The sequence below is a fragment of the Scyliorhinus torazame genome, chromosome 7, assembly GCF_047496885.1.
Source record: "Scyliorhinus torazame isolate Kashiwa2021f chromosome 7, sScyTor2.1, whole genome shotgun sequence".
NCBI lineage: Eukaryota > Metazoa > Chordata > Chondrichthyes > Carcharhiniformes > Scyliorhinidae > Scyliorhinus > Scyliorhinus torazame.
In genome coordinates this window covers 284,506,153-284,519,348 of record NC_092713.1, presented here as the reverse complement: position 1 = coordinate 284,519,348, position 13,196 = coordinate 284,506,153, and the positions used below count along the sequence as shown (strand labels likewise).

At 48.1% G+C, this 13,196-nt stretch overlaps 1 protein-coding gene across 3 annotated transcripts in view; it reads left to right on the top strand.

The window, feature by feature from the left end:
- The window catches only part of wwc1 (WW and C2 domain containing 1), a 220,719-nt gene that overhangs the window by 148,372 nt on the left and 59,151 nt on the right, over window positions 1-13,196 (top strand). For all 3 annotated transcript variants that reach the window (XM_072512577.1, XM_072512576.1, XM_072512578.1), the window contains exon 18: window positions 10,465-10,627. In XM_072512577.1, the coding sequence (XP_072368678.1) occupies window positions 10,465-10,627 (163 nt within the window). The remainder of the gene's footprint in view (window positions 1-10,464; window positions 10,628-13,196) is intronic.

Here is a 13,196-nt window from a genome sequence, read left to right as displayed (position 1 = left end):
CAGAGGCTGAGAGCTGGGGAGCCGCCATGGACAGTGATTGTGCGTGTGCACAAGTTCCAGGAAATGGAGAAGATTCTGAGGTGGGCGAAGGCAACTAGAGACTGTAGCTGGGAGGGAAATCGGATCTGGATCTATCAGGACATTGGTGCCGACCTGACCAAACGGCAGGCAGGGTTCAATAAGATCAAGGCAGCGCTCTTTCAGAGTAAGGTTCGCTTTGCGGTGTTGCATCTGGTCAAACGTCGGGTGACCTTTAAGGGCAGGGAACATTACTTTACGAGGCTGGAGGAGAGGGTGACATAGTCCAGGAACGTGGGTTGGGGGAAGGGCTATTGTTGGGAATTTTTGTATGTTTTCTGACTTGCGTATATGCTAGTTTTGTAATTGATATGTTGTTTTTTGCACATGTTTGGTTTTGGTATGGGTTTCTTGGAATTATGAGTGGGTGCATTTGGTTGATATTTGCACATGTCGGTTTTGTGTGGGACTGGGTCGATAAGGAAATGGTACAGAGTTTTGGGTTGGAGTGGGGAGGGATAGTTTGGGCAGTTCGGCTGGCGTCCTTTGTCACATCTCAGTGATGTGATCTCAGAAACAATAAAATGAGTGCCAAAATATTTAGTGAATGTAGGAAATATAATGCTGTCTTGTGTGGAATATTGCACATATGAAGGATAAATGAATAGCATGCTCCATTAATAGTTTGAAATATGTAAAGATGAAGTTGAAAGTGACCTAGGAATCTGTGGACTAAATACTCAATGTATCCAATCAACGTAGAGCAGCAATCAATACCAATAAAATGGTGAGCTATAGCTGAAGCAGTAGGATATAGTTCAGAAGAACAAATAATCTAACAGCACAGTGCTTTGGTCAGCCAGCAATTTGAGTACTGTGCCCAGATCTGGGGCGTCATTCTCCGACCCCCCGCCGGGTCGGAGAATGGCCGTTGGCCGCCGTGAATCCCGCCCCCGCCGAAGTCTCCGCTCCCGGAGATTGGGCGGGGGCGGGAATCGGGCCGCGCCGGTTGGCGGGACCCCCCGCTGGATTCTCCGGCCCGGATGGGCCGAAGTCCCGCCCTGGAAATTGCCTGTCCCGCCGACGTAAATCAAACCTGGTATTTACCAGCGGGACCAGGCGGCGGGCTCCGGGGTCCTGGCGCGGGGCGATCTGACCCCGGGGCGTGCCCCCACGGTGGCCTGGCCCGCGATCGGGGCCCACCGATCCGCGGGCGGGCCTGTGCCGTGGGGGCACTCTTTCCCTTCCGCCTCCGCTACGGCCTCCACCATGGCGGAGGCGGAAGAGACTCTCCCCACTGCGCATGCGTGGGAAACTGACAGCGACCGCTGACGCTCCCGCGCATGCGCTGGGAAACTGACAGCGGCCGCTGACGCTCCCGCGCATGCGCCGCATTTCCGCGCCAGCTGGTGGGGAAACAAACGCCATTTCCGCCAGCTGGCGGGGCGGTAATCCCTCCGGCGTCGGCCTAGCCCCTCAATGTTGGGGCTAGGCCGCCAAAGATGCGGAGCCTTCCGCACCTTTGGGCCGGCGCGATGCCCGTCTGATTGGCGCCGGCTTTGGCGCCAGTCGGCGGACATCCCGCCGTTGGGGGAGAATTTCGCCCCTGGTCACTGAAACACAGGGGACGAGATTCTCCACTCCCACGCCGGTTGGGAGAATCGCCTGGGCCGCCAACATTTCCCGGGACGCCGGTCTGATGCCCTCCCGCGATTCTCCCAAGCGGCGGGAATGGCCCCGTCGAGTTCCACGGGCCGGAGAATCGCTGGAGACACCCAAAATGGCGATTCTCCGGCACCCCTGCTATTCTCAGGCCGGATGGGCCGAGCGGCCAGGCCAAAACGGCGGGTTCCCCCCGGCGCCGTCCACACCTGGTCGCTGCCGTCGGGAACAGCGCGGGAACGCTGGGGGGGCGGCCTGCGGGGGGGGGGGGGGGGGATCCTGCACCGGGGGGTACCTCAAATGTGGCATGGCCCGCGATCGGTGCCCACTGATCGTCGGGCCGTCCTATCTGAAGGAGGACCTCCTTCCTTCCGCGGCCCCGCAAGATCCATCCGCCATCTTCTTGCGGGGCGGACTCAGAGAGGACGGCAACCACGCATGCGCGGGTGACGCCTGTTATGCGGCACCGGCCGCGTCATCTATGTGGTGCCGCCTTTACGCGGCGACAAGGCCTGGCGCGTGTAGATGACGCGGCACCGATCCTGGCCCATTGTCGGGGCCTGAATCGGTCGGGATCGGGGCCGTTTCGCGCCGTCGTGAACCTCGACAGCGTGGGCACTTCGGTGCGGGAGTGGAGAATCCCGCCCAGGGCCTTTAGGAAGGGAGTTCCAGGATTTTGACCCAATGACAGTGAAGAAACACTGAAAAAGTTCCAAGTCAGGATAGTGTGGGGCTAGGAGGGGAAATTGCAGGTGATGGTGTCCCATGCATCTGGTGCACTTGTCCTTGGTGGTAGAGGGGAAGTTTCGAAGATGCTGTCAAAGGAGCTTTAGTGAGTTACTACAGTGCATTTTGTAGATGATGTATACTACCACTGTGCATTGGTGGTGGATGAGGTGCTAATCAAATGATCCTGTCAAGTTCTTGAATGTTCTTGGAGTTGCATTAGTCCAGGAAAGTGGAAATTATTCCATCAGATTCCTGACTTGTGCCTTGTAAATGGTGGGCAGGCTATGGGGAATCAGAAGATGGGTTAGTCTCCGCAGAATTCCTGGCCTTTGTCCTGCTCTTATGGCAACGTATTTATATGGTTGGCCCATTTCAGTTTCGGGTCAACGGGAATCCTCAGGATGTTGATGGTGGGGGATTCAGTGATGGTAATGCCATTGAATGTCAAGGGGAGATGATTGGATTCTCTCTTATGGGAGGTGGTCATTGCCTGGCACTTGTGTGGAAGCCCAGCACCTCCATGCAAAAGGCAAAGCTGCAGCAATCTTTTGCCATAAGTGCCAAGTGTTTGATCTATCTTGTGCCACTTATCAGCTCGAGCCTGCCTATTGCCCAGGTCTTTTCGCATTTGGTCACAGACTGCGTCAGTCAGTATCTGAAGAGTTGTGAATGGTGCTGAACAGTGTGCGAACATCCCCACTTCTGACCTTATGACAGAGGGAAGGTCATTGATGAAGCAGTGATGCCCTGTGACTGAGATGATTGACCTCCAACAACCACAGCCATCTTCCTTTGTGCTGGGTTTGATTCCAACCAGCGGAGAGATTTCCCCTGATTCCCATTGACTACAGTATGTTGATGCACACTCGGTTATTGCTGAGTAAGTGCCAATTTATATAATTGTCAACGATCCTTTCCATCACTTTGCTGATGAACACGAGTAGACTGATAGGATAGTAATTGGCGCTTTCCTGCTTTTTGTGGACACGACATATCGGAACAATTTTCTACATTGCGGGATAGATGCCAGCATTGTAGGTATTCTGGAACAGCTTGTCTAAGGACATAGCTAGTCCTGGAGGACAGGCCTACTGCTAGAATACTGCCTGTGCCTATAGCTTTTGCAGTATCCAGTGCCTTGAGCTGTTTCTTGCTATCAAGTGGAATGAATCAAATTGGTTGAAGACTGACATCTGTGATGCAGAGGACCTCTGGAGGAGGCCTAGATAGATCAAACACTTGCCACTTCTGGCTGAAGATTATTGCAAATGCTGCAGCTTTGCCTTTTGCATTGAGGTGCTGGGCTTCCCCATCATTGAAGATGGGAAAATTTGTGAAACTTTCTCCTGCAGTTCGTTGTTTAATTGTCTACCACCATTCATGACTGTTTGTGGCGCTCCTGTGGCAGAGCTAGATCTGATCTGTTGAGTGTGGGTTTGCTTTTCTCTGTCTATTGTATGTTTCTTCTGTTTGGCATACGTAGTCCTGTGCTGTAGTTTCACCAGCTTTGACACCTAATTTTTAGGTATACCTGGTGCTGCTCATGACATACCGTCCTGCATTCTTCATTAAGCTAGGATAATTCCTAGTGTTCGATAGTAATGGTGGAGTGGAGGCTATGCCGGGCCATGCAGTCATAGACTGTATTTGTATACAATTCTGCTGCTGCTAATGGCCCACAGTGCCTCATGAATGCGCAGTTTTGAATTGCTATATCTGTTCAAAATCTATCTCATGTAGCATGGTGGTAATGCCACACGACACAATGGAGGATATCCTCAAGGTGAAGACAGGACTTGCCTCCACAGGGACTGTGCGGTGGTCACTCTTACCAATGCTGTCATGGACAGATTAATCTGTTACATGTAGATTGGTGAGGATGAGGTCAAGTAGATTTTGCCCTCGTGTTAATTTCATCACCATCTGATGCTGACACAGCCTAGCAGTTATGTCCTTTAGCACATGGCCAGCTCAATTAGTAATGTTGCTATCGGGTCATTCTTTCCGATGGACATTGATGTGCCCCACCTGTCTATATCCCCTGCCTTAGCTAACCTCCAGGAGGTGTTCAACATTGAGGATCACTGATTCATCAGCTGAGGTGGAATGGCAGGTGGCAATGAGCAGGAGGTTTCCTTAGTCACGTTTGACCTGATGCCATAAGATTTCATAGGGTCCAGAGTCTATGCTGAGGACTCCCAGAGCAGCTCCCTCCTGACTGTATACCATTGTGCCGCCACCACCTCTTGTGGCTCTGTTCTGTTGGTGGGGCAGGACATACCCAGGGATGGTAATGGTGGTGTCTGGGACATTGCTGTACGATATGATTACATGAGCATGACTATATCAGACTGCTGCTTGTGCTTGGGACAGTTCTCCCAATTTTGGCACAAGTCCCCAGATGTTTGTAAGTCAGACAACTACTAACCCTCAGCAGGGCTGGGTTTGCAGTTGTTGTTTCTGGTGCCTAGGTTGACCGTGGGTGATTCGTCTGGTTTCATTCATCTTTGTAGAGTTGTAGCGGTTTGATACAACTGAGTGGCTTGCTCGACCATTTCAGAGGTCATTTAAGGATCAATCACATTGCTCTTGGTCTGGACTCACATGTAAGCCGGACCACGTAAGGATGGCAGTTTCCTTCCCGAAAGAACATTAGTAAACCAGATGGGTTTTTACAACAATGGTTCAAGGTCACTATTAGCAAGATTTGCTTTTTAATTCCAGATTTATTAGCTGAATTTAAATTCTACCAGATGCTGTGGTGGAATTTCCAAGGGCCTTCGTTTGGGCCTCTGGATTACTAGTCTGGTGATATTAATTCTATGTCACTGCCTCCCCCGTGGTGTAATTTTGATAAGAGCCAGAAAGAAGATTCCTAAAGTCGGAGATCTAAGTTGGACTTGAATTGGTGCAGACTCGAAGAGCCGAATGGCCTCCTTCTGCACTGTAAATCCTATGATTCTTGATGAAGATATACAAAATAATGGTGATCAAAGATCTATCTCAACTTACTTAACAATTGGGAGAGTAGGTCAAGGGAGCATTTATTTAAACTAGTAAAAGGAAGATCTAGGACTGATGATGAATAATTTCTTCACATAATAAGGCTGACTCTATGGTCAGGTATTTCAGATGTTCAGCATTGCTCAAATGGACATGTAACTGATGAACCACAGCTCCATAGTGCCTGGTTTTCCATCCAGTAAATTAAATGGTGTTCCTGTCCTTGGAATCAGCCCGAATAGTTACCAAGTGGTTGAGATGTCAAATTGCGGCCCAGTCTGGCCTATCAGGTGGACATAGAAGACAGAACAGCACTATTTTGAAGATGATCAAGGGAATTCACCAAGGTTTCCTTGGCAATGTTTATCACTCCAACAACTTCACTGTAACTGATTGTCTAATCTGGGCCAGGGAGAAAAATCACAGGTCCTGCTGCATCTCCTGTTTCTGGGCACCATATTCCCCTCTGCCTTTTAACCCTCACCCTCAATCATATTTGGTTCTTTTCCTATTTTGAGATTAACCAATCAATTCATTAATCACAGAAAGATAACTTCCAATGTTGGCACCTGGTTACTAATATTGTCTGATATATATGCAGCATGGGTCATTAATATTAAGAGCAGCAACAATATATCCAGTATTGGTTTGCATGCTGGTGATGATGCTGATCCCACCATGAGTATTAAACAAACCAGAGAGTAGAAATTTATTTCGGCAGCATTGTGCAATATTGTTAATTTGACAGAAAATTAAGTTATTAGTTAATTATAACACTATGCTGATGATGGGGGCAGTTCGAACACCGCTGGATCTGGCGCGCCTGGTAAATAGCGGGAAAGGTCAAAATCGAGATTCGCACCCGGTGCAAATTCGTCGGCAATTCACCTGGCCTGCTCCCAATAGTAAATTCAGGATCTCGCCCAAAGATGGTGAGAATATCATTTGGCCTCATTTGTATTCATTTCAATCTCATTAGTGAGATTGAAGTTGAATACAGCAGTCTCCTGGGAATTGCTCGACTTGCCAGCAAGAAATCACGGGGACATCATTTAGTACTCCTTTTTTAAAACGTGAAGGTGGCGTGATGGCCCCTGAGGGGAGTTGAGGAGCCATTTCCATTTTCTGGCATGCAACTCGAGGGCCACCGGAGCTGCTGGCCCAGAGCTTTAGGGTGAGTTGGTTGCGGAGGTTTGGTCAGTGGGCTGTAGCGTTCCAGGTCGGGGGAAGAGGCTTTGCGTCAATGAGGCCTTCAAGCCATCTTTAAATATGTGGAGACCTATAATGGGCAGGCTGCAGCCTGTCCCACCAAACACTTCCAGGACAGAGCCTTGCTGTGGCTTCAATGCTGAAAGTCAATTTCACTTCCTTTGACTGTGACCAGCCTCTAGCTTCACAGTTGAAGGCTATTGCAAATGAGATGTTGGCCTTATTAGTTTTGAGAACACTTCACAGCTCTAGATTATGTTTGCTGCTTGCTCCTGCTGGAGGCTGCTTTGCTGTTTGCATCCTTTTCTAAGAATTTTTTCAAAGATACCTGGGACCTGGAACACCAGGCTCAGGGGAGACATATGGGTCCAGAAGGCAATGCGGTTTGAAGCAAGAAGGCGCTGCAGGACGACATTGATCCAAATGGGCCACCTGATGACGCCATTGAAGAAATGCTTTTGCAGGTTGCTGATCCTTTTGTTGCTGGTGTGGCAAGGACTGCATGTAACTGGCACATCACCGTGGGTTAAACGCGCTGGAAATCAAGGATGTTCAACTGCACCTTGGGCGCCAGTGCCCGGGTTGGCTTGCAGCGCTTCCACCTCCCTGACGGTACCCGTAGGGCTCTGGGGGTTTCCATGCAATGGAGGTGCAGCTGGAGTGAGCTCAAGAGGCCTCTGAGTCAACTGACCTGACGGCTCTCCATTGTCTGTACCATGATGTCGGGGCTTTCGTTTATGGTCGTCACAAGGCTGAACTATGCCTTGGGCACCATCAGTCATGACGCGGACATCATACTCCATGCCTCCACAGCAGCCACCTCCCTAGCAGTGTTAGCCTCAATACCAAGCATTGTCTGCAGCATCTCCTGCGACTGAAGCCTTTGGGACTCCTCCAATTGGCTATGCAGTCACTGGAATGAACTTGACATCCCCTCCTAAATGTCATGGATCTGGCCGATCATCAGCATCAACTCTGGGAGTACCTTGTCTGGAAGTTCGACATCTGGCTGAGTCCTGGGATCCAGCAGACCTCCGACTGTTGTCTCCCTCGGATGTTCCTGTCTCCACCTGATGTGCGTCAGCAACTGTGTGGTGCTCACCAGATTGTGCCCCAGAGACCTGTCCACTAATGCCGCCTACCAAAATTTGACGCCTCGATGGTTGTCTCCTGGGAGCTTTCCATCTGGATGGCTTAGCCTCATCAGATGGAGATGTGGCCAGTGAGAGGGAAGGATCATTTTGTCTGACATGAACTATTCATTTGTGGCAGGTCATCTGGCTGAAGGGACAGTACATCCTCACCTATGTGGCGCAGGCCAACCTTGCTGTCAGTGACTGCTTTCTCCTCTGTCAACCCCGCAACCTCCATGGCCCGTTTCTCATTGGGGGTGAGGATTCGGAGCTCTGAGATTCTGCCCCCATCTTGGCTCTTTCCCATTTATTATGGGCTATCTTCTCCTGCGGGGACAAAAAGAGAGCTTTGTGAGCCGCACGCTTGATGGATCAAGTGGCATGTGTGTGGGCACTGCATCTGGGCATGGAGGTTGTGCTCGTGGGTGCCAGTGGGTCCTGAGCTCCAAGCACGAAGATCGAATGTGGGGAGGGTGTGAGTTGTCAGCCAGTGATTTATGGGGTGGTGTTTGGGAATTTATGGGGTAGCGGATAGATCAGATGCCAGGAGAGAGGTGGTAATTTATCCTTTCAGCTTGGTGGAGGTCGTTGATCTTCTAACATTGGTCGACAGGCCTCCGGGTCATGCTATCCGAATTGGCAGCCACTGCCTCCCAGGCGGCATCGCTGACCCTGATGCTGGTGCTCCAACCCCCTCTGGGGAACAGGATGTCCTTCTTCGCATCCACAGCATCAAGAAGCCTGGCCAGGTTGGCATCCTTACAGCGCGGAGGGACTGCGCGATGCCATACTTGTGTTGACTGGGAGTGGCTGGTGAGGGAGCACTTAAAAGCAGCTCCCTCTTATTAGCGCCGCGACACTGAGGCAGAATCAGGTGCAGCGCGACAGCAGCCAGTTATGGCAAGAAGTTCGTGGAGGCTCATTTTCGACATTTAGTGCTGCTGATTACGGGCCACGATCTCGCCAATGCAGCCGTCAAGAAACATCCTGCCAAACAGGTCAAAAATGGCACTTAGAAATGTTTCAGTCGAATCGTGCCCGATTACAATGATTTTGGTGACTGCCTCGTTAACATTTTTCACCATGTGTGCATGGTGACAGTAAATTTTTATTTGGGGGGAAAGATTCAGTACTTGCAACCCAGAGTGCCAGAAAACTCTTTAGACATGGTTTTTTACATTTTGATTGCCTATTCTGTGTAAGAAAGGAACATTGTCTCCATTGCTGCAGCTTGCATTGTTTCATTGTTGCAGAGTTTTAGAAAGTAAGGAGGGAGGAGAGGGCATGGTTAAATTCACCTGCTGCTGCCTGAGCACCCTCCTCCTTTCCAGTAGCTTCTCGCCTTACTCAAGATAACACAGTATCATTAGAAGTGAAGTTCTAGTTCCCTGGGAGCAGCTTGTGTACAGCTTGGTCCAGCCTGACACGAGGCTGAGTGATAGCTCTCCGGGCACAAAGGGGCAGAGTTTTAACTTGTGCCTGGGTGCAAAGTTTTGTGTTGTGAAATCAATGGAAATGAAAATCAGACATTTTCTACAACGAATAGCCAATCCCCAATGGCAGTTTTGTCTCTGGGCAGTAAGTTGTAATTCTGCCCTAAAGTAATTTGTATATGGAGCTACAAAATAATAATAATAATCGTTTATTGTCACAAGTAGGCTTCAATGAAGTTACTGTGAAAAGCCCCTAGTCGCCACATTCCGGCGCCTGTTCGGGGAGGCCGGTACGGGAATTGAACCCGCGCTGCTGGCATTGTTCTGCATTACAAGCCAGCTGTTTAGCCCACTGTGCTAAATATAGCTCTTGAGTTCAGATTTTATATTACAAAATATCCTTATCTAATCTCCATTTTTTGATGTAATATTATTCCATTGAGAGTTTTTGCATTACGCAACTTAGCACATAAAATGCCATATAGGCACTACTGAAAGTCTAGGTAAAAACTTCACCCTCCCCCTTTCTGTTTGTCTCATTTTGTGGATGGAATTATTGTGAGCAGCCATAAATTGTTGCAATCCAGAACGCCAGTGCAATTGATTAGAGAGGTCTGAGCACATTTTGTAGTGTACAAACATCCAGTTGTATCAGAGTTGCATTCCAATTCCACTGAAGCAGAAAATGTGCTCCTCAATGTGGCAATTTCCAAGAGAGAAGATCATTTATTGCTGGAATTTTGTTTTTTTTTAAGTAGCAAGCTGGTCCAAACTCACTAAACCTCATCTTGCAATTGGCTTGTAGAAGTGTCACTTTGCTCGGCTCAAACATGTCATAAGACATGTCTGTTTTCATCTGACTTAATTGATGACCCTAATGAGTTTATCAAAGAAGTGATTCAGGATCATTTGGATGTTCTCCAATCACTGTCTAACCTTTCTGACTTAATTGTGGATATGATCAGTTAATCTGGTGTTCTTCTAAATGGCAATATAAGGCTGCTCACCATTTCAGTATATTTATCCTAACATTCCCCACAAATTAATTTTTCAGTTTTATCTAAGGTGTTTTTTTTTGCAGCTGCCAAGCACAGCCACGGTGCATACTAAAGAGAAAGGAAGAAGCAGATGCAAACCTCAACCAGGAAGCAGTCTTTTTTGCTTTGTGGTTGGAAATAAGAAAGGGAGAACCAAAGACAGGAGTTTCTTACAAAAAGAACAAAACTAAACAGATTTTTAAATAAAAAATATTTTTAGTGCAGTTTATTTGCTTACAGGCCAAGTGTGGCAGAGGAAGGTGACTACAATGAAAATGAACTGGCCAAGGAGGAGGAGGAAGAATACAATGAAGGAATACAGTGGGAAAATGAGGACATTGCTGAGAATGCCAATGAACAGACTGATGATCAGTCAGCACTCAAAGCAACAGTTGCAGAGAAGGTGAATATTTGATGGAAATAATAGATCTATTTGGCTAACCGTCTCATGAACCATTTCAGGAGTACAATTGCTGCCATTTAGAGAGAGCCCAAGGCACAGGTTGCCTGGTTGTGGAGGCATAGCAAATAGTTCTGATATGTATTAACATTTGTGAATTATTATGGATCACAGAATTTAGGTTAATGGAATCCGTGAATGTTTGGGGCTATTGGATGAATTACTAAAAGGGGCAAAGGAAAATGTAAAAATAATTCAATTGAGGTAAAACATTTTCAATTTAAGTTCAATATTATAGTAATAACTCTGCTGATAATATTTAGAATTCCTACAATGCAGGAGGAGGCCATTCGGCCATCGACTCTACATCAACTCTCTGAAAGAGCTCCCTACCCAGGCCCACTCCTCGCCCTATCCCTGCGACCTCATGTAACCTTTGGACATTAAGGGAGAATTTAGAATGGCCACTCCAACTAACCTGCACATCTTTGGACTGTGGGAGGAAACCAGAGCACCCAGAGGAAAGTCACGCAGACAAGGGGAGAATGTGCAAACACTACACTAGAATCCCTACAAGAACACGCCTCCATTGCCCCAAGACAGAACTCTGATCACCAAACCCCCCCCCAAGCAATTTCTCAATATTGGCAGCCCAGTAATAAATTAAATTGGGTAAAGCTAACCCACCTGACTGTCTATCTCCTTGGAGGAATGCCCTACTGATCCTTTGGGTTCTGCCCACCCATATAAAAGAGGGCACTAAACAGGAGCTGTTTAGCACAGGGCTAAATCGCTGGCTTTGAAAGCAGACCAAGGCAGGCCAGCAGCACGGTTCAATTCCCATAACAGCCTCCCCGAACAGGCGCCGGAATGTGGCGACTAGGGGTTTTTCACAGTAACTTCATTTGAAGCCTACTTGTGACAATAAGCAATTTTCATTTCATTTATTAACTCTGATAAAGAAGGATTTGGGGAGAAAATGGGGAGACACTGAAAAAGAAATAAAACTTTGGGAGGACATTCATTTTAATAGTCTGAATCCTGCCCTCCAAGGACAGGGGGAGGTTATCCCACTTTTGCAAATCCAATTTGACCCATTCACAAGACTAGTATAATTTAATTCATAGCGAGACCCACTCATTGGCCACCCAGATTCCCAGATAATGAAAGCTAGATCTGGCAAGCCGTAAAGACAACATCCGAGATCGACCGAAAAGTATTCGCTGCTGTCCAAATTCAACTTGTACCCAGAGAAGGAGCCAAAACTCCTAAGTAGCTTAATAATCTATAGTAGAGACTGGGTCCGTAATATAAAGAAGCAGATCATCTACATACAAGGACACCCTATGCTCCCTCCCTCTCCTACCATTTACCAGAAGATCTTACCACTATGGCCAACAATTCAATTGCTAAAACAAATAGGAGCGGAGACAGTGGGCAACCGTGCCTGCACTATTGCAAGCAACTTAGCGTCTGCATTCAAAAGCGAGATGGGTCGAAAAGACCCACATTATTAGGGTCTTTGTCCTTCAGGATCAGGGAGACAGAGGCCTGCGCGAGTGTAACGGGCAACGAACCCCGGGGCAAGGAGTCATTGAAGATATCTAATATTAAAGGGACCGACTGTCCTGCAAACTTCTGATAAAACTCAACACTGAATTTGCTGGGGCCGGAGGTTTTACCCCTCCACATTAACCCAATGCATATCATAATTTCATCAGAGCCCAACAGGGATTCCATCTCTTCCCATCTCTTTCTGTAACAATGGGAAGGACAACCTATCCAAAAACTCCAACATCCTGAACTCTTCTCTGGAGGGATTCTGACAGAAAGTTTCAAAAACCACATTGATCTTAGTTGGGTCAGAAACTAAACTGCCACCCGAGTCTGTTATCTGCGCAACCTCCTGGGAAGCCACCTGCCGCCTCAGCTGATGAGCTAAAAGGCGACTGGCCTTCTCCCCGTGTTCATAAAAGGCCCCCCTTGAAGGACACAGCTGACTCATCGACTTAACTGTTGATAGTAACTCATATTGCGCCTGCAACTTTTTCCTACTTGCCAGCAACTCCAGGTTAGGGGCAAGCAAGTACTAATGGTCCACTTCAAGGATGGAGTTCTTTCCATGTATGGCTTTGAGGAAATTATCTCCCCCAGATGACCACCTTAAGGGATTCCCATAATATAGAAGGTGAGATAGATTCACTCTTATTAAATTTAATATATTCCCCAATGGCGGAGGGCATGCTTTTGCAAAATCTTGTGACTGCCAACAACGCCTTGTGCAATCTCCATGGTGGGCATTGGAGATTGCACAAACTCTAGCATCAAATCCACAAAATGCACGGCATGATCTGAAATCACAATCGCCGAATACCCCGCCCTCCTCATCGCAGGAAGGAGAGACATACCCACCACAAAATAGGCAATCCATGAATAAACCTGGGGGACATGGGAAAAGAAAGAAAAACCTTTATCCCTTGGGTGCAAAAAACGCCACGGATTTGCCCCCGCACCCCATCTGCTCCATGAAAGCCAACAATGCTTTTGCCACACCTGATGGAGTCAGAGATTT